The 27,328-nt window shown below is 44.7% G+C and overlaps 1 protein-coding gene across 2 annotated transcripts; it reads left to right on the forward strand.

Moving 5' to 3' along the window:
* Positions 1-27,328, forward strand: LOC113978516 (ubiquitin carboxyl-terminal hydrolase 12-like). Of its 2 annotated transcripts, XR_003537603.1 has the most exons (10): positions 1-108; positions 11,049-11,129; positions 15,023-15,236; positions 16,119-16,345; positions 17,526-17,602; positions 18,385-18,468; positions 19,109-19,306; positions 21,175-21,253; positions 25,030-26,130; positions 26,253-27,328. XR_003537603.1 is itself a non-coding variant. In XM_027705508.1 (9 exons), the coding sequence occupies exons 1-9, from the start codon at positions 61-63 to the stop codon at positions 25,129-25,131; spliced, it is 1,110 nt and encodes a 369-aa protein (XP_027561309.1). In that variant the 5' UTR covers positions 1-60; the 3' UTR covers positions 25,132-27,328. The 2 variants fall into 2 exon arrangements, 1 of the variants encoding a protein (XP_027561309.1); XM_027705508.1 differs by having other exon boundaries at positions 25,030-27,328.

Genomic DNA, 27,328 nt, shown 5'->3' on the forward strand with positions numbered 1-27,328 from the left:
TACCGGGTGGCGCAGCTGGCGCTGTCAGTCGCGGCCCAAGATGGCGGCGGCCGGGCGCGGATGGAGGCGCTGGTGACCGTGCGGAGACTCGCCGCCGTCTGTACCATGGTGAGCGCCCGCACGGCCCCAGGGGGGCCCAGAGCAGCCCCTCAGGGGCGCCCAGCCCGCCCGCCGCGCGCGGCCGCTGGGCGATCAGCTAAAGCGGCTAAAACACATTGTTAGGGCAGGCCCTGCCGGGCCCGCGGGCTGAGGGGGGTGAGGAAGGTGTGTGGTGTCTGGGACGTGTGCGGAGTGTGAGAGGGGTGAGGGTGGTGAGGGCCGGGTGAGGGGTGTGTGAGGAGTGAGGGGGGTGAGAGAGGTATGAGGACTGTATATGGGGTCTGAGGGCTGTGTGAGGGGGGTGTATGGGGTCTGAGGGGGGTGTGTGAGGTGTGAGGGGGGTGTTTAGGGTCTGGGGGCTGTGCGAGGGGAGGTGTGAGGTGTGAGGGGGCTGTAAGAAGTCTGAGGGGGGTGTGTGTGAGGTGTGAGGGGGGTGTTTGGGGTCTGGGGTCTGTGTGAGGGGTCTCGGGGGCCGGAGCGGGGCGGCTGTGCCGGGGAAGGGCCGGGCTGAGCCGCTCTGGGTTCGCAGGGATTTGGGATACTCTGCTCCGAATCCCGGTCGGAAAGGTGCGGGGGGGGCACGGAGCACTCGGGGATCAGGAGTCACTCCCCCTGGGGGGCTGTGAGCGGCCGCCCGGTCCCACAAAGGGTTTGGGGCAGGTGGAGCTTCCTTTGGGAGGGAAGAGGAATTCTGGAGCGCTGATTCCCCTCGTGTGAGCGGAGCTCGGTGTGACGCTGAGCTCGGGGTAAAGGTGGTTTTACTGGTTGGTGCGGGCTCTGCAGTCACTCCGCGGGGTGCCCGGGCCGGGTGTGCCCCAGTGCCGGGGGAGGCGGCTCCTGGGGCTTGTGCAGAATTCCTGCTGAAGTCCGTTTGCTGTGTGAATAGAGCAGCAGTGCCGGGTCTGCACCGGGGCACGCCTGAGTCCCACTGAAATGGTGCAGCTAAAGGTGTCCCAGAGATCCTACCCTGGGAGGGGCCCGGGCTGAGCTGGGACAGGGGCTGAATCCCTGGAATCCAGCGGGGGATCAGCCTAGGGGGGTCAGGTTTAGTAGGATTTTCATAGTCCCACATTATAATTGCTCCAAGTGCAGGTTTAGATCTCCTTTGGGTCAGCAGCAAACTGCAATCCTGGGAGGGACTCCTGCACTCCAACTCACTGATTTCACCCCTGTAAAGGGTGCAGGGTCCTCCTGTTCCTTCCCACTGATTCCCACTTGAACTCCAGACCCAGCTGAACCGAGCCCCAGGACAAGCTGGGTGTTGCAGTTTCCCTGTAACACTCTGACCAAGAGAGGTGAATCCTTCCTTCTCAAGGTTCTGGCAATGGATACCTGACTGGAAGGTTTTGGGACAAGACTTCCCAGAACTTCCCTGATCTCACTCGATGGGTTTTTGAACATAATTTGTATTTTTAATTGCCCATCACAGACACGGGTGAGACTGAGGCCACCTGGGGTGCCTGAACTGTGACTGTGCTGGGCAGTTCTGCACCCCAGGGTGATTGGCTCAATCCATGGAATATTTGGGATGCATTCCTGAGATCAGGTGACTGAGCCTCAGATTAAGAGGGCACATGTGAGGCAGTGCCTTTCCCTGGGGTTGTGCAGCCAAACCTGAGCACATTCCAGTGGGATTTGTTTGCAGAGGCTCTGGCTACACACAGCCAACTTTGGACTCGTTTTTGCTGCTGTGCTTGCTCTGATTTTGATTGGGATGAGGGATGGAAGTTGAGCAGGTGCTGGTACCCCCCAGGGGTCCTCTTGGAATGCCCTGGGAAGGTTTTTCCAGGAAACTTTCCAGTGTTGCAGCTTTGGGGAGGCAGGTTCTGCTCCCTTTATTTCGAGTGGAGAAGTTACTGTTTCTCTGCAGAAAATGCTGGGCGGTGCTGCCAGCACTAAATAATTGTATAAAACTGGCTTCCACAGTTCTTCTGGAGCTGTTTCATCAAAGGCTGTGGAATTTTCAGCACCAGTTTTAGGTGGATGTGTAACTTGGCTAAACTCACTGTCCATATTCCTATTTTTAGTTCAGCTGGCCCAGGAAAATGAAGGTCTGGGTGCTGTTTTTTAAACCTGAATCAGTTTATTTGCATCTATTTCAGTTAATGTAAGTAAGTAAAAATACTGTTTTCTTTGCCATAAAGTGGATATGAAAAACCTGAGTCTTCTTCATAAAAGCGTTCAAATCCATGGACAAAGTCCCTTTGGGAGGCTGCTTTCTTCAGGATTGTGCCAATTTGTAGTGATTGGACAGTACTTCACATGATTTTTTTAGTAAAATGTGCAAGTTTTACTAGCAGTTCCAGTCACCATCTGTGCTTCAGGCTGGAAAAGAGCCACCCAGGCTGTGACAGTGTCAGAGCCCTCAGCATCCCAGGAACTGCTGTTCCTGCCCTTGCACCTCAGACACTCCAGTCCTCTACACATCTCTTTCCAAATTAAATCAGTGCCTGAACTCATTAGCAGACAGTATGAGGTTTAACTTTAACCATATCCCTCCTACAAGAGCCCCCAGGTTTCAGTGGGATCAGCTCCCTGTGCCTCGGGATTGTTGCATTTCCTTTCCAGCGATTTTGCAACATCCCTGTGGCAACCTCAGCCTTGCGAAGATGGGCAGCTGGGAGGGAGCCCTTGTCCATGTGGCTGTGATTCACTGCTGGGGAGGCTGTGGCACCACATGGAAAACACATCCAACAGGAGCCACCGACAGGGCTCTGCCTCCTGCTCTGCCCCTTCCCTCCGTTGGGATCCCACCCTTATCTTTGCCGGGGGCTCTGGGAGTTCTTCCTTCTGTTTGTAAGCAACTGCAAAATCAAGTGGGAGAGAGAAACACTGTTGAGGCAGGAAAATTGCATAGTTCTTGTTTCAGAACTGTTTCAAGGTGGTGTCTGTGCAGGGCTGTGCTGTCCCGTGGTCATGGGCAGGTGGGAATCCTCTGCTGGCTGAGGACAGAGAGCCAGGACGGCTGAATTCCCATGGCCTGACTGCACCACCTAACCCAGAGTGTGTCTTCTGTGCTCTGAGGCAGTTGGAGAAAGTAGTTTTGTAGTCAGAACTTGGGGTTGTTTGTTGCATTGACAAAACTTCTATTTTTTTGTTGGAGAAGCAAACCAGAACACGAGGATGGAGCAAGGTGGGGAGAGAGATCTCATCTTGTCCTCTCTGCCAGCTTGGGAAAGGTCAGCAGTGAGCTAGTACAGAAATATTGTTTCTTGGGAGGCAATTAGAGCCACTTCCCTTGGGTTCATGGCTAATTGTTTGTTAAAGCAGTGAGTCATGCCTGAAGAGCTCCAAGCCAGGGTACAAATTGGTGTAGTCTTGTATCCTCCTCTGAATTACAACAGTGGGGACATACTGATGAACTCAGTGCTGGAGAGGAGCTGCATCCCTTGCATTGCCACCTGGATAATGGACACTGCTCCGTCCAGGAGGGTGCCACTGCTGGATAATGTCACCTCACTTCACCTGTGTCAATAGAACTTTGGTTTGGCTTCATCAGACAAACAGCATTTATAGCATTTCCGTTCCTGCCTGAGGAAGGGGAAAGCAGGGAGGATAAAGGCAGAGCTGGCTCAGCGTGTTTCTCTTTCCAGCAGTGCTCTGCTGCTTGGTCCACTTGGGAAACTGAAGGGAACAAAATTCATCTTTGCACTTCAAACCCAGCTTGGGAATAACCTGCTTTGTTTTAGGGGGAAAAACATATGGAACCCTCTGGAAAGCAGTCAGTAGGTCAGGCGTGCAAGGTTTTCCCACATTGTCTGTACTTTGGTTCAATGCTGTGGGTGAGGGCTGGTTTTTGCTGCATTCTCTGGATTTTGGACTTGCAGCAGTTTGGAGTGGAAGCAGAGCAGCCAGTCTGCAGTTACCAACCAGCTCAGGTGGGCAAGTGCCCTTGGAATGAGCTTTGGGATTTTACAGGAGCCTCGAGCTACCACATGGGTGAGGTTTGTCTGCAGTTTGGTGTCTGGTTTTAGCCCAGATTGGCAATAAACTCTCAAATGTCGTGACTTCACTGAGCTCCTCAGCGTGGTGTGCCCTGGAGAGCTTGAGGGAACTGAAACATTGAAACTAAACATGAGTTGTACTGGGGGGCCTCTGCTACAGATCTGGGACAGGTTAAAAATGGAGTGGGAATACCTGGGGAAAGTGCTGCAGTAACAGAGTGGGGGTTGTTCAAGAGGTGCTGTGTTACTGAATCTTTTTTGTTTCATTCTTTAATCAGGATCTAGAGCAGATGCTGTTAGTGCATTGAATTAACACATGTACATGCACATCGCTTAGTGTCTTGTTCCTGTACAAAAATAAGTAACTTTCAGTGCTTGCTCCAACAGGTATCAGTTTGGGAGGTTCCTGGACTTGGTGCCAAAGTAAAGGGCAGCACTGCAGATCACTGGGGTTTGTGTCTTTGGGGTACTTTGTATTTTCAGCTCCTTTCCTAGTGAATACTGAAAGTTGGCTTGTAACACAGATGGGGACAAAGTTTGTTAGGATAGGACAAGGGGAATGGTTTTAAACTAAAAGAGGGTTGATTTAGACTAGATTTAAGGAAGAAATTATTGGCTATGAGGGTGGTGAGGTGCTGAAATGGATTTCCCAGAGAAGCTGTGGCTGCCCCACCCCTGGAAGTGTCCAAGGCCGGGTTGGACGGGGCTTGGAGCAACCTGGGCCAGTGGAAGGTGTCCCTGCCCATGGCAGGGGGTGGGACTGGATGGCTTTAAGGTGCCTTCCAACCCAAACCACCCTGGGGTTTCTCCACCGTGTCCTAGTTGTGAACATTCAGCTCCATCGATGGCCCCGGGTGTGAACTTTGTACAACCTGTGGAATGTCTGGAGTTACAACCTGCTCATAAATCCAGAGTGTTTGGCTTTCCCTTCCCACAGCATCCACTTCTCCCCTTCTTCCATCATTTTTCCTCCACAATTTGATGTGTGAGGGTGAGGATAAAAACTTGCCAGTTCCCAAAAGAACATTGCTGGAAAACACTGGATTTTGGACAGCTGGGGATCTGTTTGGGTTTGTTCTTTTAGGGGCCTGAAAAGATGCAAAACATCTGAGAGCTGCAATAGCAAGACACCGACTATGTGTGTTACTGGGGCAGTGAGAGGAGCCCGAGGTCAGGAAGGATCTGGCAGGACTGTTCTCAGGTGGATGGACTCCTGGGAACTCTGGAAATATGGGATGCAGTGCCCAAGGAGGGGGATTGGATTGCTTACAGTACCACAGTGGACACTAGGCAACAGTTCCTGTGCTTCCTACCTTTCCTCCAGCATCCTTTTCACTGGAGCCCAACTCTACTGTCTAATTCAAGAGCATGGATTTCCCAAGTGCCTGTGAGTGGCTGTGCCTTTGGGAGCTGTGGATCCTGTGGACCTTGCAGGACCAGCTCCTCATGGAATAAACATGTGCATGGAGCCGGTTACAAAGCACCCTGCACTCATTTGTTTGAAACCACTCCAATTAAGGCTTCAGAGCAGTAAACTGATTGGGAAATACAGCACTTTCTAGTTTCCCTATGGTCTCCATGCCATTGCAGCAGCCAGAGTGTGCTCTGTGAGCTTCCCTCCCTGTGCACAATGGGAAGTCTCCCTGTGGTTGTGCAGGTCAGGAAGGTTCTGTGGCACTGGGAAGCATGGAGTTTTGGCAAGTCTGACACTGGTACACCTGCTCCTTTCAGGATTATCAGTGTGTTCACCTGCTTGTGCAGGCAAAGTGCTGGAATCCAAGGTTCACTTTACAGGGATTTGTTGTGCCTGGGATGACAGCCTTCCTGGGCACATGAAAAGGGATCATTGCAGACTCTGAGCTCACAGCTCTTTATCTGACTTCAGTGCCACGCAGCCAAGGAGTTCTAAGAGATGGGGGAGCAGCACCTGATCTGTCTTTGGAGAACCATGACAGTATGTTCTGTAAACTTGGAGCAATACAACCCCAATCTGCTCCATTTCCACTCCCCCACAGGGTGATTTCAACAGTCCTGGAGCTGAGCAATTATCGGGGTGAGTACAGCAAAGCCAGTGCAGGCAGACTCTGAACTGCACCATCTCGTGCAGGTTCTGCCCTGAGAGGTTTGCAGGAGCTCTGCCTGGGCCTCCTTGTTCTTGTTTTGCCTTTTTGGTTTGTTTATTCACTCTTTCAGAGCCACTCCTCAGGCATGCAGTGTGTTTAAGCAGCCCCTCTAACCTCGGGGCTGTTGGAGGGTGTCCCTGCAGCCTTTCTGCACATCCTGAAAGCTGCTGCCCAGCTTTTTTAAATGCCAAATCTCATCCTGCTCTGATTTGTTAAAAGAGTCAAATGACTAATTAGAGATCTCAGCAGGACTTGTGTACACTGAAGTCTCTTAGATATTTTTCCCTTTTTTGCCTTTCTTTAAGGGAAATGTCTTTTGCAGGCAGGTGCTCTGTGGGAAGAAGCTGTTCCAGCCCAGAAGCTGAGTTAGGATGGTGCTGAGTCCAAGCTAATATATCCTAATGGATTTTTATGTCAACACCAGTGATGCATCACAGGTTCTGAGTGTGCCTCCAGCCCCAATCAAAGGTTACAGATACGCAGAATTTTTGGGAGATTCATCCAGATTTTAAGAGTTCTGTTCTGCAAGTCTCCCACTGTCTACAAATGAACTGTAAATGGAGCATCTGAAATGCTTGAGTGCCCCAAAATAAGCACAGCAAACTCTTATTTTGACTTCCTGTAGATTTTATCAGGACCATTAGTATTTGGAAAAGATCAGACTGTAACTTTGTAGTTGTATTGTTTGAAGAGATGAGAAGGGCTTCCTTTTCTTATATTTAAGCAACTGCTTAATCCCTGTTAGCATTTAAAAAACTCTTGTAGCTTGACAAGTACTGTTTAGATGCTTCTAAATTCCCCTGTCCTTCAGTGAAACCAAAGAAACCTTTTTGTGTTTTATCTCATTGTGTTGAGCTGGTCATGAATGGTTATGGAAAGGTTATAAATCCATTGGCAGCCTGCTGTGACATGGCTTTTCCTGCATGATTTCAAAACCACTGTATAATTAGAGCCCCTCAGAACTGCAGCTTGGCAGTGGTGAATAAACTGCTGTGCTGCCCCTCCTCACATCCCAGGGCTCTTGCAAAGGGGGATGTCCCCACTCGTGGCTCTTTCCCATAGTTTCTCTGTGGGTTTTTCCCTCATTTTGGAGCTCTGTGCTCCCTGTTTGCTCAAGCAGCAGCACAGCATTGCCTTGATTGTTTTGACAAGAGCTCTGAATAACAGCGAGGGGACGGACCCAATGTTGTGCTAATTTGGATCCCTTTTTCACTGGAGCTGCTGCAGCAGCTGCTTGGTGCTCCAGAGGTCACCTCACACACTTCTCCCTGCTTTTAGAACCATCCCCACGGCTGCAGAGGCACTTGGAGAGCAACAAAAAGCAGCTACTTAGGACTGGAAGTGGGAATTCCTTCCAAGGGGAAAAGTGTTAGTTCAGGGTAAAACATTTTGACATAAGGTTGGAATAATAGTCCAGTAATTCTCAGCCAACTTTTGTGGTCCAGCAGGATTTCACTGAAACTTAGTCAAAGTCATATTGCTAAGAAGGGGAAAAATTGTAACTTGAAGCAAGAACCATGTGGATGCTGGAAATGTGGATTTCTCAGCTGACAGCAGCTCATGTTCTGAGCTGTAGAGTTGTTATTAATCATTCCCTGTTCATCTGTACCTTCACAAGAATGTTGGTTGTAGATGTGCAAAGTACCGGAAGGTGCAGAAGTTTGCCTGTGGCACCCAGAAGAGATGCATTTCTCTTGACTCCCCAAATAATAAAGGTAAATTTTCATCCTATGGACACTTGCCACTTTGCTGAGATTTTATTTCTAGAAAATAATGCGGTTTTTCTGTTTCTACAGTTGTGAAGTGTGGATTGTTTCTTATGAGCAAATATTCCTGTGACCTGAGGCAGGTGGAAAAATCTTTCAGCTGGGGTGGGAAAATGGGCATAGAACACCCCCTATCAGAAAACAAGCTGCTTTTTAGGCTTCATTATGGCAAGACGTGGTTCATGCTGCACTAGATTTCATCTCCAGCTGGTTAATTTGCTAATTGCAGATTAACTTGCAAAGATCACTGGTGGGGAGTGGCTGAACTCTGGCTCCAGTTCTGCCCCTGACTCACAAACCTGATGTGTTTCCATCAAACGTGGCCATAAAGGAGTTCTCCCCCTCCATCCTTGTTGCCCCACTCAGGGCAGTTCTCCTGGACACTGACCCCCCTGAGGAGTCATGGAGACTTCTGCAGTGTCATTGTTTGACATGGAATGCCAGGCATGTGCATTTCCTGGAGCTTCTTCAGTGTGTCACGGATTTAAAATGCAAATTTGCATCTTCAGAACTAGCCCTGACGAGTTGGTGATTTTTTTGATTCCTCCCACATTTGCTATGATTCCTGTTTTGGGGTTTTTTTTATGATTTGGGGAGGCTAATTTAAAATATTCTCTGACAAGGAACTTCAGAATCGCCAAAGGATGGAATGGTTTGGGTTGGGAGGGACCTTAATGCCCATCTCGTTCCATCCCCTGCCATGGGCAGGGACACCTCCCACTATTCCAGGCTGCTCCAACCTGACCTTGGACACTTCCAGGAATAGGGCATCAACAACTTCAATTGTAAATGATACCTTAATTAGCATTTAATTTGTTAAGGAAACCTTAATTTTTTAATCTGCCCCTACAGTTGACTCACCCAAATTTATAAAGTTTGGGCAGCAAATACAAGGAAACACTTGGGAAAAACCCACCTGTCACTTGATGGGTTGGATGGGTTGGGACATGTGGGGTACAAGTTGGTGGCTTAGTTGAATTGCAACCCTGGTTTATGGTAGGTTATTCTTTATAGCACAGATTTATTAAAAATTGCAATTCTTCTGCTTTTATTTCTTTGTTCACATCTTTATTCTGTGTGTTGCTTTCCAGGCTGGAGTGTTTGGGCTGTCGGGTTTCACTGGTTCTCTGGGGTGTGGTCTCTCCTTTAATTGGCTGCTTCTCCAGTGTTTCTTTAATATAAAATTGGAGACCACTGAGGAGGGGAGAAAACTATTCAGAGAAACTTCAGCTAAACTTCCCAACACTGCAGGTTTTACACATGTCCCTTCTCTGCTCTCAAACATGCAGAATGTCAGAGTAAAGGAATAGCAGTTTCTTTTCCAAGGCTGACAGTTCTCCACACCCAGCATCATTTCTTGTGTATTTAATGGAGTTTTGGTTCCAATCTGCTGTTACCCCATTCCCCAAGGTCAGGGTGGAGCTGAGCACTTAGAGAGCCCCATCTCAGCAGCTCTTCCTTGCTGATGGGTGTCCCTATATCCAGGTTTGGGTTGGGGTTTGGAGGGGGAGACAGTGGAGGTAAAAAGAGCTCCTGGGAAGCAGGGAGTGGATGGAGAGAAACAAATGAGAGGAGCTGCTTGAACTGGCACTGATGCCTCAAAAAATTGGGTGTAATTGCTGCTCGTGCAGAGCTGTGCTTGTAAATCTGTCAGCACCTGGTGAGGGCTTTGTGGGTTTTATAGTCCCAAATTTGAGCCTGTCTTGTTTTCTGTCTGGTTTGATGTGTGTAAGTCACTGTAAAACTACAGTTTCCATTCCTCCTGTTGAACTGGATGATTTCCTGGTTTCTTTCCCGTCTCTTAGAAAATTTTAAGTTATTTCTCAATCCAGATGGAACTGTCTATACAGTCTCCACTTGTCTGTGGTTTATATTAATGGGGAGATGATTGAAATATTTGCTCAGCAATTAAAAGGCATTAGTAGCTTCAGGGAAATAGATGCATTGAGTTTTGCTGGACTGTAATTTTTGGTTTAGTGCTTTTCTGAGGTGTTTTAAGAAGGATTTCTGTTGCAGAAGGTTATAGTTGGGGTGACTTGGGTATTTAAAACAGAATTAAGAGTCCAAAGTGTTTGGATTCTTCATGGAATGGTGGTAACTCCATAAATAACAGCACAGATGCAGCTCAGGGCTGTTGGAGGATCAGCAAGAATTAAAGAACAAGCTGGAGAGAATGAGGGAAGGGACCAAATCCCAAGTGGGAGCCTGGCATGATGTATTGGTGGATGGAAAATGGAAAGAGATGCATAAACCACTTTGACTGTAAAAAATTCAAATTCAAAATAGAATGTTGGTGTGCTTTAGTGGTGGTTTTCTGTGCCAAGTAAACCCATATGGATGTGCAGTGGGATTTTTCAGTTGTATCTGAAATGACAAGTTCTGCCCTCATTGTATTGCAGGAAACTCAAGGATGTGTCAAAATGCACCATAAACTTAATTTACAGCCTTAAATTAAGCAAAGCCACAGCACTTTTAGGTGATCTGAGTTTGTGTCTGAATAATAACATTCTTATTTCCTTATTTCTTTTGTGGTTCTGTAATCATGCTTCTCTTGGCCAGAAACAAAGTGAGAAAATTACAGTATTTCTAATGTTAAGTGTCAATGAAGGCAAGATTTTTTCCAAGAATTCTTTGCACAGGATGCAAATAATAAAGAGCCACATCAACCCTTTTGTGCAGTTCACATCACACAGGTGTTTTTATCCCATAAAATAGCCCATCTGGTTTCTGTCCTTTAGGTTTAGAAGTTCTTTATGTGTTACAAATGTCTTTATTCTTACAGTGCACTCTTGGCTAAACTGAAGTTGGTGTTTCTGGGTCACCTGATGCTTTCAGTGAGAACAACTTGTGTTAATTTTCAAATAAATTCACATGTAGAAAACACTTTGTTGCATCAGGCAGCTAATTCTGGCTTTTGAGTTGAGTTTTTAAATGAAACCTTGGTACCTTTATGAAAATAAAGCATCACATTGATTTCATTTTGAAGAACACAGCAAACATGAGGTGCTATTTCTCAAAGGAAGTAACTTTGTGTTTATAGCAGTGATCTGAATTCTATTGGATATTGTTGAGGAAGTTTGATTTTTCTCTAACACAAACATCCTGTTTTTTTGTAGGGCGCCAATGCCTCTGCTTTGGAGAAAGAGATTGGTCCTGAGCAGTTCCCTGTGAATGAGCATTATTTTGGCTTGGTCAATGTAAGTGAAATTCCTATGGTTGAAAAGCTCTTTTTTAATTCATATCCTAATTTGGAATTTAACGGGGTTGTCTGTGAGAACTTTATTGATGGGCACTTCTCACTTAGGGTGGGACTGTGCACAGACACCACATCCTGCAATATGGTGCTGTGCCTTGGGATTAACCAAGACAAAATTGCATTTGAAGTACAGAATATTTATTATAAAGCCTTGGAGAGAATCCTTCCTCCTCTGGTCCATTTCTGATGATAAGACTTTATTATTTAGCTGGCAGGTGTGAACTATTGCAGTGTGTCAGTGTTGCGGTGCTGGTGCAGAGAGCAGAGGGTGGGTGTGACCCTGCAGGGAGTGCAGGGTGTGAATGGGGGTGTGCTGGCCCAGAGCACAGCCCTGCTCAGGTTGGTGTGACCCTGCAGGGTGTGAATGGAGGTGAATGGCCCAGAGCACAGCCCTGCTCAGGTTGGTGTGACCCTGCAGGGAGTGCAGGGTGTGAGTGGAGGTGTGCTGGCCCAGAGCACAGCCCTGCTGGAGCAGCAGGAGCACGGCCATTGACTCGGGCAGGAATTGCCTTCTGATTTCCTCCCAGCCCTGTGTGAGTCCCTCCAAAAAGCTGTACTTTTGTCTCTGCCAGTTTGTGTGGATGTGCCTGGACTGGGATCTGCTGGGCAGCAGGACTTGTCTGCCCAAATTAACTGTGGAGAGTGTGGCTGTTGATCCAGAGCAGCACATCCTGCTGGGCCTGTGACCCCTTTTACCAGGGATAAAGGGAGTTAGTTCATAAAAACAGTGGTTCTGTGCTATCCTATTTATGATGGGAAAATCCCAATTTGGCACAACCCACTAGAAATAGGGATATTTCTGTTTGCTGCTGGGCTGGGTGTGTTTTGCTGAAAGCTGAAAGATGCTCAATCTCTTCACACACCAAATAAGGGCAGTGTAGCTCCTAAGTGGTATTAATTGCAGCTCATTAGAAACCCATTTAATTGGCTTGTGGGTGGGTTTGGAGCAGTTTGTGTTTGCAGACACCCAGATATCCAAACACACGGAATTCTGTTCCTTAAGGATGGTGTTAATGGCCATTCCAAAGCTGCTGAGGTTTGCTCCAGGAGGAGAAAAATGGAAGGCATGTCCCATTGAACATAAATAGCAGGGTGTTGAATAGTGTGAGGAGGGAAAATAGCACCCTAAAAATACCCAGAATTACTCTAACCACGGCCATTCTCTGCTTTGAAGGACAAAATATGACTAATTCTGTTGTGCTCCGTTCCTCGCACCCGGGTTCTTTAGGGGGAGCATTTCCATGCTATTGTTCTGCTGAGCTTTTTCCTGAGCTATTTCCAGTTCCTGCACGATTCTGAGCTAATTGGAGCATTTTAAAGAGTCTCATGGCTTCAGCATCAGTGCTCTTGAACTGCAGATAGAGTCAGGTGTGGGACTCGGGGACAATGGAGGCTTCCAAATTTGGTTTTAATAGTTATTTTCCTTTTGGGTCAGTGAGCTGAAACCAGCCTGGCTGCAGTTAAACTGTAGCTAAAGCCACTGCAGGGGATTTGGGAGAAGGGACAGCCTGTTGGAATAATTTCTATGTAATGAAGTGCAAGAGAGGGGGAACAATGTTGTCATTCCAGAATTTCATCTCTGTTTCATTTTAAGAACCCTCTATCTTAAAATAAGCTTTCAAACTTTATTTTTACATTGCACAAGTTCTTGGGAAGTTAGGTAATACTGACTCTAAATACAGGCAGTTTTAAGCAAAACCCCCCATGCTTTGGCATCTATTTACAATATTTATTTGTACCAGAGAAACCATGACCAAAAGCTTTTAAAATCTTTGTGTTTGTTCCTTTTTTTTTATTTGTGTTTTAGGTCACATTAGACTTTACACACCATTGGTGTGTGTGATCTGTGCATGTGGCCCCAGGTTTGGAAATATCCATCAGCCCACTTGGAACTGCCTTGAAAACCTGGGTTTTGGGGCTCTGTTAAAGACAAACTGTTGCAGCCCTTTTTTTTTTTCCCAGCCACAATTTCTAACAAAGTTCAGGTCATGGTTGGAAAGATCTGATTGCTTTGTACTTCTAAACACAAACTAGTTGTAGTTTAAGTGTGACACTCCTGGGTAATAGTGTCCATTTTTGGAGGACTCTCTATAATACAGAGAGGGGGAGATCAATAATTGAGATATTCAGAAGTTTCCCAAGGCTCAGAGTTGGAAGGATTTTGTTCCAACATGAAAAAAGTCAGATTTGCTGGAATAAAATGCATCACTTGGTCTTGTTGTAAAGTACTTGGCAAGTTGTAAAATATCTGAAATGCTCAAGGAATAAAAGTTCTTCCACATTACTCTCTGTAAAGGTGGTAGGAAAGAGAAAATACTCCTTAGAAGGACATTTTAAAACCTAAATCATGCTGTGAAGTGAATTTTTCACCATATCACTTCGACTACTGTAAAACATCTCACTGGCAGGAATTTTTAAAACTGTTTGGATGGAATTTTAGTTCTTTAACTCCTTTAACTCTTCCCTTTAGTTTGGTTCTAACAATTTCTCTCCTGTGTGGGCAGCACCAAAGCAGGACATGTATAACCAGTTGAATTCACACTTTTAGACATGATTTCTCCCTGAATACAGCCCTGAAATCTTTTTTAACTCCTTGCATTGTAAACTTTTTTGACTTAAGATGCACCATCTTTTTTAAGATGCCATTTCTAGTTGTGTCTCTTAATTTCCTGAGGTGACTATGGACAGATATAGCAGATACCTCACCTGAAAACAATAATATTTAATCAGACTCTTAGTAGTTTTGCCTGCATTGATATTCTTTTATGTTGTATGCAAATTTATTTAGCAAATTTAATTAGCATGACACTTATTTGTTTTTCTGGGTCACTGACAACCGTGTGAGTGAGGCTCTATCCTAATTCCTGTGTTTGCTCAGCTTGCATATTTATTTTCCTCATGTCAATAAATTGTAACTGTTGCTCCATGTGGTATAAATGCCTGTTAATGTAACTCTAACCTGTAACTTTTCCAGCGCTATGAATTCAATGCTTTGCTCAGCAAAGTGATTATTGACATCATTCTGCTGCAGGAACCACACCAAAGTTTGGGGAGCACTGGCTGGATCTCTGAGTACCAAAGCAGTCTGTGCTCTGGAGCCACATTGGTGTGCTTTTTTGGTTTATTGAAAGTATTTTGCTGTCATTTTTGGTTTATTTCAAGCGTTTTTGCTCTCATGCTCTTGAGATGCACAGTCTCTGTACCAGAGTGCTGGGCACTGGCAGAGCCGGGGTTGGGTTCTGTCCTTTGGAGCCCCAGCGTTGGACAGGAGCTGGACAGTGACGTGCAGAGGAGCAGCTCCAAGCCCGTGCTTTGGGTGACAGGCTGATATCTCCCTGTGCCTCCTTCCCCAGCCCTGCAGCTGCCTCTGCAAGTGGTTATCACAGGGGTGGCACTGCCTCAGACAGGGCAGGTGGGAACCAGCTGCTCTGCATTTCCCGCCTCAAAACAGTCCCCTGTAGGCAGGAAATACTTATTTATTATATTGTTAGTTGATAAGATATGGCATTATTTATTTATTTCATTCTGTGTCCTTGGCACCCCTCCACAGCAGGATTCTCCCCTCTCAGGATGAGCAGTACTGTGTCTCCAGAACTTGGGATTTTGGGATGAGCCTTAGCTACTTTTTGTGTGTATTCCCAATATCGCTGTGACTGTTGTCTTCTCTTACCAGCTGATAGACGACTCAGTCTTTCTCACCATCCCAACAAATGGACTCTGACAAACAACCTTTCCAGTCTCACTCTGTGCTGTTCTTAATGAGCCACCTCTGTTATTCCTTTTTAACAGACCTGCTACAAATCCATTTATTCTCCTCTGTTCTGTTTTGACCAGTTTGGCAACACCTGCTACTGCAACTCAGTCTTACAGGCACTTTATTTTTGTCGTCCATTTCGGGAAAAAGTGTTGGCGTACAAAGTGCAGCCTCGGAAGAAGGAAAGCCTCCTGACCTGCCTCTCTGATCTCTTCAACAGTATTGCCACCCAAAAGAAGAAGGTGGGGGTCATCCCACCCAAGAAATTCATTTCCCGGCTGAGGAAAGAAAATGGTAAATAAATAAATAAATGGTTTTTTAAGATGTGTAAAATGTAAACACGACTCCCTTTTTGAGTCGAGGTTGAAGAGGTTTCTTGTAGGTTTTGTGGTGGAAATTTCACCTCCTCTGGGGTTGTCCCAGCACTGTGCTTGTCCTACAGGGGTTCTCTCCATGTCTTTGTTCCTGGGCTTGCTTAGGCCATGCCCATGTGCCAGCATTCCAGTTATCCCCCCCGGCATGGTGTTCCCTGGAGCTGTGCTGCAGTCAGCACGCCCCAGCTCACTGCTCCAGCCTGGCCTGGGCTAAACTGGCGTCACGGACCCGGCCCCAGCTGAACTCTGAGGAGACTCAGCACTTGCAGGCTGCTCTTCCATTTGTGGCAGGAGAAATCCCTCAGGATGAGAACTAGTGGTTGTTTCCCAGGGCTGCTTGGTGAGGAAAAGTTCTGGATGTTGATTTATCATCTCTGCTTGAACTTGCAAAGATAACAAACTTACGGTGGGGGATTTTTGCCCCTTGATGGTGGACTTAATGAACTGCTGGCCCAGGGCAACACATCTGAATTTCTTCATTTCTCTCCCTCCCCGAAGGAAAGGAAGAAACTACAAAACCCCCCCAAACTTCAAGCTAATAATTTTCTTCAGTTCTGAGAAATGTCCAAACTAAGTTTCCTTAATGCTGTTTTTCAGCTGTTTGTTTGTTGCAACCTGAGGATAAACCAAAAATCCTTTGTGAGAACAACAAAGTGCAGTTCTTCCAAACCTTCTCAATGTCCCCCCAGTTGTGTGACAGGGGAGAGCAGGGGCAGGGCGTGCCCTGATGGCTGAAAGCATTTTGCCTTGGCATTATGAAGTAGCTGTATTTTTTCATTCTCCTTAATCTCTTCTGTTCCAGAATTATTTGACAATTATATGCAACAGGATGCACATGAATTCCTAAACTACCTACTCAACACTATTGCTGACTTACTGCAAGAGGAGAAGAAGCAGGAGAAGCAGAATGGGAAACTGCAGAATGGCAGCATTGAGAGCGAGGAGGGGGACAAGGCTGATCTGACGTGGGTCCATGAAATCTTCCAAGGAACACTAACCAATGAAACCAGATGTCTGAACTGTGAGGCTGTACGTTCAACCCCAAACCTTAGAGCTTCCCAGGTTCTGGAGCCTTTTCCCTAACGCTAAGCACCCTTTTTCATTTATTAGGGTAGATGAAATTGCACTCTCTCTATTAAAATATGGAGCATAGCCTATGTTAGGAGTGTGTCACCTCTGTGTTCAATACTCCTGAAGGTATGTTGCTCAGCAAAGCGTAGTGTTTTCCCTGTTCTCCTCCCTGTTCCCAGCCAGGCAGTCTCCACCTGGCTCATCCAAAGTGCCTTTTTGTCTCCTTGTCCTTTCCTGTGTCAGTGGTTGATAGTTTATGTTGTGTTTCTCCATGAGAGTTGCTCCCTCTTTATTTGACTCTGGGATGAACTGAGTTGCTGTTGGAATTCTTGGTGCTGGTCTGTGGCCACTCTCTTTGAGAGCAAAAGAAGTGCCATGAAATCTAGAATTAGAACCACACCATCTTCAGATCAGGAATTTGTAGTTAGTCATCTGCTCTCATTTAATAGTTCTAAAAAAAATGAAAAACCCAGATGGGGAGAGGAAAAAAAAAGGAGAAGTGATTACAACAGAAAGGACCGTTCTTGGCATTTTAAATCTAAAGTTATGGCTCTGTGGTGAAGAGAAGCTCTAACAATGACATTAATAGGGTTCTGTCTCAAGGATTTTGAAATGAAATGTGACTGTTCCACAAATGGAAAGATGGTTTTCCTCCCTGCTAACCCATTTAATTGAGGAGCCATCTGCCTGTTTCTGCCTTCCCTCCTAAGTATTGACTGTTCCACTCTGAAGTGCAGCAAAAAGCTATCCCAGTCTGCAGAGCAGAGTGGAATGTGGGGAAAGCTTCTCTGAGCAGTTAAAAACTTGGTTTTGCCAGTGAAATAATCAGATGTGTCTTGAAGCCTCAAGGGGGAGAGATGTTTTCTAAGAAAGGTTTTGGGGGTTGATTTTTTTGGTGCCTTTTTTCCATGGGTTTTGGGGTTTGACTTGTTGATTTTTTTTTTTTTAATATTCCTCTTTGGTTTTTAACAACACATCAGATTATTTCTGCAGTTTCAGTTTACCTCAGGAAAGGACCTGTGTGTGTGTGTGTATATATCTTTTCTATCACTGAGGACATTGCACCATCCCAGAGATGGTTAAAAGAAACCTGCCAGTTCTAAACTGCTGTCAAATACCTCTTCTCCTTTTTTTTAAGGTTAGTAGCAAAGATGAGGACTTTCTGGATCTCTCGGTTGATGTGGAACAAAATACATCAATTACACATTGTCTAAGGTAAACAGGGTTATTTGGGAATGGGAAAAACTCCTGCCCTTGGTCAGGAGGAAAGAGCCTGGTTTAGTTGCTCTGTGTGGTAAAATATTGTGGGTTTTTAGTGGGTTTTAGGAGCTAAGGAGCACTAGTGGTATGTAAGATTGATTTTCACTTTATTTTGTGGGCATTTGAATTTGCTACATCACACAGTCAAGTTTTATCAAAGCTAAACATGCTGTGTTTGGTTTCATCATCAATTCCTGATTGTTTTAATATCGTTCCTGCCTTTCAGTTGCCTGCTCCTCGTGTTTAGGGGGAGGTTTGTTTTTGCTGATAGACATTTGCTCCATATGTTTGTCCGTTACATCCAAGGTTTATCAGCTGCTTGGATACTGCATCCAGCATCTGCTATTTAATAGCTGATAATGGCTGTGGAACTGCTGGGAGCTGGAAGATAATCCAGACTGGGGCTGGTTAATGGCTGTAGATCTGAACAGTTCATTTCTGCCACCAGAGAAAACATGGAATGGCTGCTGATGGCAACAAAACTCAATCACCTTATTGCAGTTTCTTACCTTTCCTACTCAGAAAATAGGCAGTTAATACCCGAGGGGGTGATTTCCAGATTTTTCCAGCTGAACATCCCAGGACAAACACGCCTAAAATGGGTTTATGAGCAATGAGAATTAAAGGAGTTTCATCTTCCATGTGTCGTTTGGGTTTTTTCAGCATTATCAGCAGTAACTTTTCCCTGGATGGCCTGGAATATTCCTGCTCATCCCACTCCTCTCTCCTGTCCACAGGGGATTTAGTAACACTGAGACTCTCTGCAGTGAATATAAATACTATTGTGAGCAGTGCCGCAGCAAACAGGAGGCACAGAAGAGGTAAGGAAGGGGCAAATACGCAGCCTAAGTGGAGATGTTCTCTTAAAATGGGCAGTTGGTGGAAAAATGCACTTTGTGAAGTCAGTAAAAGAACCAGGTAAGGTTGTTTAGGTCTGTGTTTGGGGGGGAAGGGAGTAAGGAAAAGAGGAGAGACCAAGTAACTTTGTGGCGACGTCGTCAGAGGAATAAAGAGATTAATTTTGTGTCTCCCAGAAGAGTTTATATCTGGTGCTTCCAGACATTCACATTTTCCCCAGTTAGGATTAATCAGCTTAGAGCCCCTGCAAACCATCCCATCTGCTTTGTCTGTGAGCGCTGGATAGAAAAAAATCTCATTTCTCACCTCACACGGTCACAGCCAGAGCAGCAAGACAGATTTATTGCATCTCTTTCTTCCCATTGATATGATGAAAAACTGATGTTTTCAACACAGCCAGTTGTCCTGCATTCAGGTGTCAGTTGTGTGGTTAATAATTCAGAGTAGATGTTGTGGGATCCGAGTGAGGAAAAGCAGCATTTTGAAAAGCCGAGCGGTATTTTTTTAAGGAGCTTTCTCCTAGTGAAGCTGCTGTGGAGCCCGGCTCTGTGGCAGGTCCCTGCTAACTCCCTGTGCTCTGTTGGCCACGCTGTGGTGGTGCAGGATGAGGGTGAAGAAGCTGCCCATGATCCTGGCTCTGCACCTGAAGAGGTTCAAGTACATGGACCAGCTGCACCGCTACACCAAGCTGTCCTACCGCGTGGTGTTCCCCCTGGAGCTGCGGCTCTTCAACACCTCGGGGGACGCCACCAACCCCGACAGGATGTACGACCTGGTGGCCGTGGTGGTGCACTGTGGCAGGTGGGTTGTGCTTCCTGCCCCGGGAACACCCGGCCTGGCAGTTTGGAAGGAGTCCGTCCCCCACATCATCATTTAACAACAGCCGTTGGCAGTACAGGAACGGGCAAAGCGGGCTATGGAAATAGCTTTATTTTTAAGAAGTTTTCTGTCTTTTTCACTACTTTTTTACCGGTTGAAATTTTACTTTTTGAGTCTCGGGTTTGGCATTTTATCAGCTTTCAAATGTGGTGGCAGTTCCAACCAGGATTATTGATAAACAAGCTCTCCCAGAGTGGTGTTCTTTGTTGTTTCTGTGCTCTTACTTTGCTACAGTTCAGTCTTTAAAAACACAAAACCGACACAAAACCCTGAGCCTGCTTTCCAGGAAAGCTAAATGGAATCAAAACAAATCTTGGAAAAACAATTACTAAAAGAGAAGTAAGTTGCATTTGTCATTAAAGTTCCTTTAGAAGCTGGTGCCATCATGTGGAATAAACTGTGCACTGCTGAGCTTTTAAAAGAGCCTTGTTTCCTTCATCAAATTTGTGTCGTAGAGGCTTTACTTCTAGTTTAAAAAAGCAAAGACGAAAAGATTTTAAGCACTTTACCAAAAAAGCACTTGTGGAAAGCGAAAGAATTGTTGGTAACTGCCCTCTGGAAGGGTGAGTGTTGAAGTAACATTGGAGCACACAAATGTTTTGAAGTATCTTTGTGAGGAGCAAATATAATCAATACTAATCTTGCATGGATTTAGTAGAGCTAAATATAATGACTAAATATAATATAGATGAGATAAGTCTAAGGGATTTCTGTTCTGATACAGTAATTTTATTTAATTTTTATCATTTTAAGATTATATATTTTGATAATGGTGATTAATAATTCAGATGTATTAAATGACTTTGTTTTCTTTTCTCAAACCTGTTATCCTACATGGGGTTTTCAGGAGTCCTGTGACTCATCTGGTTTCAGTTCTTACTGGAAACTTGCCAAAGGCTTAGGATAAATGAGATTTTTCTAAATAACTGAGTTCTCAGAACTTGTTTTAAATATTTTGCCCTTACAGTTTTACTTTTCATATGGTTCCTCTAAACAAAGAAGTTTCATTCTGTGTTGGTAAATTTGTTTATCAATAATTCTGCAAGAACTGGAAAAGTACTTTCTCTTGCCTGAAGCCAGTACATATATTGGTTGTTTTAAAGCCTAATGTAGTTCCTAAGGAAAAAGTAAACCTGAAGAGAGGGAATATTTTGGTTTTCCACTGTATCCCTGTGCTGTTCTCTCAGGATTTGAGGTCAGTAAAGGGTAGTTTTCCATCCATGTAGTTTACTATCTCAGGCCCCTCCCTTCTCAGAGCAGTCTGCCTGCCTTCACTCTTGGAATTAAGTCATTCTGTTGACTCTTCCCCTTAAGGTAAGAATTCAGGATATGGGCACTGGGATTGGACTGGAAAACTGCCACCAGAAGAGTGGGAACAGCAGTCACAGAAAGGCACAGATTAAACCACCCTGGGAATTAAAGAAATGCCTCCTGTGCAGATAAAATATCTCAGACCTGATTTAATTCAAAAGTTAAAATTCTTGAGCAGCGGTCACAAGACTCAGAGTGGTGAATGCAACAAAGCAGGGATTGGAATAATGGGTTTGAGTTGTGGGTTTTCTTTAAATACATGAAATTGTGTATTTTGATGATGTAGCAAGTCAGAAATTTGAATTCAAGCAATTTGGCAAAAATCTTCAGACCCTGAACAGTGTTGTGGGTAATATCAGACAACGTGAGGAGCTGGGAAGTGCAGCTGTGACAGCAGTGGCTGGGATCCTGGGGGAGGACAGTGCTCCTGCCTTTGGAGGCACAGGAATGATAAGTTTTCCACCCTTTTTTCCTGGCAGTGGCCCAAACCGTGGACATTACATCACCATTGTGAAGAGCCATGGCTTCTGGCTGCTCTTTGATGATGACATTGTAGAGGTGGGTGCTGTGCCAGAGCTCTGAAATGCTCTGATTTCAGCCCATCTTTTGGGCTCCTTTTTGTCTCTGATTTGCATTTCATTCCTGCATTTAAAAGCTTCTCACATTTTTTTTCCCAGTTTTCCCCAACAAATTGAAGTGTGGAAAAACTGTAAAAAAAAAGGCTTTGGGAGACTGTGATGAGGTCCTGAGATGATACAAATGTTTGGGCTCAAGCAAATTTTTCCTTAACTTTTCTGCTAACATACCTGTAAAGGCTGATATCCCCAAGATTTATATATCCACATATTTCACATAATTGTTAAGCAAATATCAGGCAGTAGAACAAATGGCCCAGTAGAGCTGCTTTTTGTAAAGATGGAAATGTCTTGTTTGCCTCTGAGACCTCGTGGTCAGGGTTGAGGCCTGATGGGAAGTGTTAAATAGGTGCAGGAAAAGCCTTGCTTGTGTTGAACTAAAAATGAGATAAATTCTCAATTGTTTATTTTTATTAAATCCTTGCTGAGCTTTGAGCATCAGGGGTGACTTCCCTGTGATTTGGGCTGATTGTGTAACCATCAACAGTTGCCTGTCTCCCATTTTTGTATTTTTGGGGTAGTTTTCCTTCTGTTTCTGTCATGGGCCAAGTACAGAATTGTGTCACCTCATTTTGGAAATAATATTCAATATTTTTAAATCTTCTCCATCCAGGAGATAAACTTTGAATTTTAAAAGCAGATGTAAAACAATCATCTTATTGTTCTGTAATTGTTTTTTATGAGTCACTTCTGTGTTGTAGCTCAGCTTTTAGGACAAACCAGAATTTCTCTTTATCTGCAAACACTTGGCACTATTATAGATATGCCAAAACATGGCTCTGAAATCTGTGCTGTCACTGGGCAGGAAATCCAAGGAGCTGTCACAAGCTGGAATGGAGTTCCTCCCTCATGGAAAAAACTACTTTTTTTCCCTTTATGTTGCTTTTCTAACTTTAATGGTGCCTTTCTTTTTTACAAGCTCATCTTTTATAGAGTTTATCTAAAATGCTCTAAAAATAAAGCTCTTTGGAGACTTTACTTTCTAGATGTGGCCACCTAGAAAACCAGACTCCTGAGTACAGATATTGCAGCTGAAAGAGAGCACAGGAGGAAGGTTTTCCCCCTTAAATATGGTTCAAAAGCTTTATTGCATTTTTGGCAAGTGATAGGAATGACTAGTTCTGAACTGCCAATGGGAAGTAGTTTATCCTGATTACCCACTAAATGTCAGCAGTGGGGAAGGCATATTTATTTGTCTATTAGGATCTCATTGGAAGGCCAACTCTCAATTAAATGGGAGATAGATGATAATCAAACATTCTGCAGCATATGTGGAAAAGCATCAAATCCAGGAGGCAAATCAGTCCAAGTGGGATCCTGTGCCAAGCAAAATGAATTGAGAAACCTGAGTTTCTCTGGCTAATCTCTGATCTCTGGCTAATTTGACGTGTTTTTGTTATTAGAGCAATTAAGTGATGCATCTCAGGGACAATATTTACCTGCCTCAGAGAGGGAAAGGCTTCCATCCAGGGAGTTCTGCACATGGAGGGAAGGGAGGGAAGGGCTGGATGTCCTTGCTGATTTGCAGGAAGCAGTTGAATGCTGGGAATGGTCTTCAAGAACTGCCTTTGGTTTGGAGAGCCAGGATAGATGTGTAGAAACGAGCAAAGGGTAGTTCAGCTCAGTTCATGGGAAACAACATCACTTTTAGTGCCAGGTGAGGCTGCAGAACCCTCAGAGTAGTTGTGAAACCCTCCACTGGTTGTTACTCTAAAGCTGCAGCTGGTGAAACTCTGCTGTCCACACTTTGTGGTCAGCTAAGGAGGGGGAGAATAGTCTGAATAATCCTCTTCCAGTTCCACTGTGCTCTCTGTGGATAGTGAAATTAAAGAAGGAAGCCAGTTTTGCTGTGATAAAACTAAATATATCTGTGGGATGAATTGATCCAGATCAAGTGTTTGCCTTGCATTCAGAATGAGTGGTGGAAATAGGCTTGATTGCACGGCAAGTTGGTTGGCACTTAAAATAAAACCGGAGTTGCTAATGTTTGAGTTGTCTGCTAAATATATTGCAAGGCCTGAAGGATGTTCTTGGGCTGTATTTCTGTTAAGTGTGGCTCTAACAGTCTGTAACATTCTGTTAATAAATGGTGTGAAAATGCACACCCTCAGTGGGATGTTTGGGCTTCTCTGCACTCCCTCAGTGGAGAAGAGAAAAACACAAAACACCTCGGAGGGTTTTTTCTCCCCCCTCTCTTTTTTAAACAGAAGGTGTTTAACGAAACTATTCAAGAGAGAATTTCTGCAGCTGCTGCACCTTCTGAAATCTCCCGTCTGTTCTTCTTGTGCTTGGACAGGCTGGGAGAGGCTGGGAAAGGCTGGGAAAGGCTGGGAGAGGCTGGGAAAGGCTGGGCTCAGCTCACAGGTTGTTTGGCAGTGCCACTTAGAGCAACCAATGCTGCTGAGGCTGCTGGGGATGCCAAAATCTGGTTAGTGAGCAAGGATTTAACATTCTGCCCAACGCATTCTGCAGCTGAGGAGGCTCCTGGGGGAGGCAGAGCAGAGTCCCTTTCTTTTAAGATGGAAACACAGGTTGGTCTCTGCTTCTCCCTCTCCCAGTCAGAGCAGGTGTTCAACCCACAGCTTCTTGTGTTTGGAGCATTTCTTTGCTTCCTCAGCTTAATATAAATATAATATATAATATATAAATATAATATGTCTAGGGAAATATAATATATAAAGAGAAACTTTAGGATTGTCTCCCTTTAGGCCTCCACAACAATTCAGGCTCCCTCAGCCTCTCATCTCTGTGGATCCAGAGTCCTAAACATATTTTAGGATCTTTTTTTTTTACAGGTATTTTAAAATCCTCCCCCCCAGTGCAGTGCTGAGCAGCCCAGGCCCCTGGGAGGGTTTTATTTCAGTGTTTTTCTCTCCCCTGACTGCAGAATCCAACTCAGTAATCTGAAGCCAGTTGTTCTCAGGCACAGGATCGAGACATGTAGAACTTGCATTTTTGAAAGCCCTTTCAAATGCCCTACAGGCCTTGATGGTTGGAAAGAAAAGGTACTTTTCTGCTCATAGTTCACAACTTAAAATATAAGCTGACCATTTAATTATATTAATATGGCAGATAATTAATTCTTCTTAGAACAAACCTTGTGATAATATTCCTGTAGGCTCTGTGCCAGCAGATCCTAAGGAAGGAAAGCTCTCTTATGGCCAGAAGATCATTAGGTGAGATCCACAGATTTCATGGTGTAATTACCAGTAGCACTTGCAGGACTTCTTTAGTAAAGAGGGTGACAATAGCTTTAAAATCTGGAGTTATTTTAGCTGAATGTTAAATCTACTCAATGTGTACTGTACAAAAATCTTCTTTGCTGCTCTATAACTGCTTATTTTTTTTCATTTACATTGCAAAATACTCAGGAAAGGTGACACCAGTCTGAATGAGAAAACATATAAAAATGTCATGTAGTCTTTTAAGGATACATTTTCCTGGATCCCTTGTTTTGTAGCCCAGCTTAAGAGTGCCCCCATTCTCTGAGCTTTATTATTTCATCCTGGTTTCCATTTTTTCAGCAGTGAATGAGTTATGAAGTGGAGAACATGTTTGGTTGGATTCAGTGTCATTGTGTCAATGCTGCTCAGCTTTCCAGCATCACCTCCAAGAACTGGAAATAACCCCTTGTCTGGGAAAGGGCTTCTTAGGGGGATGGTTTGACTGAAGCTAATTATAACTCTCATTAATTTTCAGAAAATTGATGCCCAGGCCATTGAAGAATTCTATGGGTTAACATCAGACATTTCCAAAAACTCAGAGTCTGGATACATCCTCTTCTACCAGTCACGAGACTGAGGCAAAAGGAACACGTGTCCAAGAAACAAAGGGATCAAGATATGTCCAAATGGAACATATTTGTGAGGGCAGGAGCAGTTCCTCGTTGTTGCTGTAGGACCAGGACAGAGCCAGCAGGAGGAGGAAGGTCTCTCCCTGCCCTTTGTGGAGGATTAGTGCTGACTGCCATCACAAGAAGAGCTTTGTTCCAGTTTCCTTCCTGGGCTTTTTTCACGTGCTATCTTCCAAAATCCGTGTTACCTCTACTTGAAACCTGGCTGCTTGTTTGTCCATGAATGGAAGAAGAGATTTAAAAGTAGCATTGTAGAATTCTGACCATGTAATGTTGGCCTGAGGCTGTACCTTGGTTTCTGCCATCGTGGTTTTTCTGTATTTTAGCAGAACGATTTCAATATTCAGTGTCAGCTGAAGGCATATTTTAGGATATGAACAGCAGCTGGTTGCTGGATATTTTTGGTGACTCAGACTTGAGAAGCAGTACAAAGCTAAGACATACTGGAAATGTCAAGTCTGTCATTTTTATAAAGCAAAGCAGACAAACCCCTCTCTCTGCAGCATTGTCAGCCTCCCGTTCTGCACTGTGTTGGGTTCAGAGAACACTAACAGCACTGCGCCTTTTGTATCCTGATTTGTGCTCTCCTGTCTCTTCTGCAGAAGGGAGAGAGCTGTGTCCACCTCAGCCTCTGCTGTGTGTTGCTTTGGAAGCAGCAGTTTTGCCTCAAAGCCCTGACTCCAGGGGAGCAGAGCAGGTCCCTTTCGAGGAACATCTCTTGCTGTAGGAAGTTGAAGTTCCAGCGTTTCTTGGAGCTGTTGCATAAACCAAAAGTGCCCTCATTCTGAACAAGAGTCTGTTCCACATTTCAGTCAATTCCAAGCAAACTGGTGCATTTTGAATCTATGCTAATCCACAGAAACAGCACTAATTGGGAAGGGTTAACCAAGGGAAGCAGCATTTATGGAACTAATCCAAGTGTTCTTAGGCTTCAAGGGGATGAACAGGTAAGAAGGAAAACCAACCCACCAACCCAGACATTGCCTTGTTAAGTGTTCCTGGTCATTTGTTGGTAATCTGGGAATCATAACAGCCCCTAAAAATGCTTCTGATTGTTTTACCTCTCTAGGCCTTGCTTAACAGGAGGAATTGCTGGTCTTTGGAAGACTGAAACAAGCAATTCCCCATCACGTGTGTATATATTATAATCTCAAGGATAACTAGAAAGAAAAGACTGAGGAAGTTTGTAAGAACTCTCAGAAAATCTGGTGCAAGTTTCTTGTTGCGAAGCCCTGTTGCAGTGCCAAAGCTTGTCACAGCTGGCTCTAAATCCCAGTGGGAATGAGTGTGTTCCTGTCTCCACCTTGCTGGGTGACCCTTGTCCTGTGTGTGGCTGTTCCAGCACAGCCCCTCCTCTGTCCTCCAGTGCTTGTTGTTCTTGAGGATATTTAACTTATGCAATTCTGTGGCTTGTACAGGATATTCAATATTCTACCAAAATACTGTCCTCAGGAAAGCAGCATTTCACATTTCTTGTGGTGGCTTCGTGTGTCTGTTCCTTCCTCTCATGACCACAAATGTTTAGCAATTACCAATTAACTCCTGCCTTCAAATGAACCCTCACCATGGTATTCCAGCTGGCTGCCGCTCTCGTTCTCCTGGCACATCTCCTCTTCCAGAAGATAAAATAGGGACACTGGGTTTTTTAATTATTTTTTATTATACAGAGTACTGTCATTTTGAGAGACACATTCGACAGCAGCAAACGTCCTTGTCATCTTGTTCCTGTTGTGTGACAATTGTTCCTGGCTAAGAGTCTTCTGCCCTTCTCCACACACAAGCTGTGAGTCCTCTCCTGGTGGTGCCACCAGAAGACTGTCATCACTAAGTCTTGCAAAAAATGAAAAAAAAAAAAAAAGAGAGAGCACTGAGTTAAAAATAATCTAAACAGTAAATACAAAAATTAATGTAGTACACTTGACATGTATTTTGTATATCTGGTGATACATTTTTACAAATGAAATACCTGACTGAGAGATAATATTGAAAGATATATACTATAGACTAAAAACTGTTAAAAGTGCACTTTTGCTACAGATTTATAAGGAGACTAAAAGGAGTTAAATGGGAAGAGAATGGTGTGATGTTGCTTCTGTAGAATAAATGACCCATCTCTCCAATAAAGGTCATGTATGATCAAATGCA

The sequence above is a fragment of the Neopelma chrysocephalum genome, unplaced genomic scaffold (genome assembly GCF_003984885.1).
Source record: "Neopelma chrysocephalum unplaced genomic scaffold, ASM398488v2 Primary Assembly neopelma1_336b, whole genome shotgun sequence".
Lineage (NCBI taxonomy): Eukaryota > Metazoa > Chordata > Aves > Passeriformes > Pipridae > Neopelma > Neopelma chrysocephalum.

Bases quoted from the DNA above. Each gene is read 5' to 3' on its own strand.
- LOC113978516 (XM_027705508.1), top strand. From the start codon at position 61: ATGGAGGCGCTGGTGACCGTGCGGAGACTCGCCGCCGTCTGTACCATG. The intron at 15,237-16,118 runs GTAAATAAATAA...CTTCTGTTCCAG, and splicing joins CCGGCTGAGGAAAGAAAATG to AATTATTTGACAATTATATG. The intron at 17,603-18,384 runs GTAAACAGGGTT...TCCTGTCCACAG, and splicing joins TCAATTACACATTGTCTAAG to GGGATTTAGTAACACTGAGA.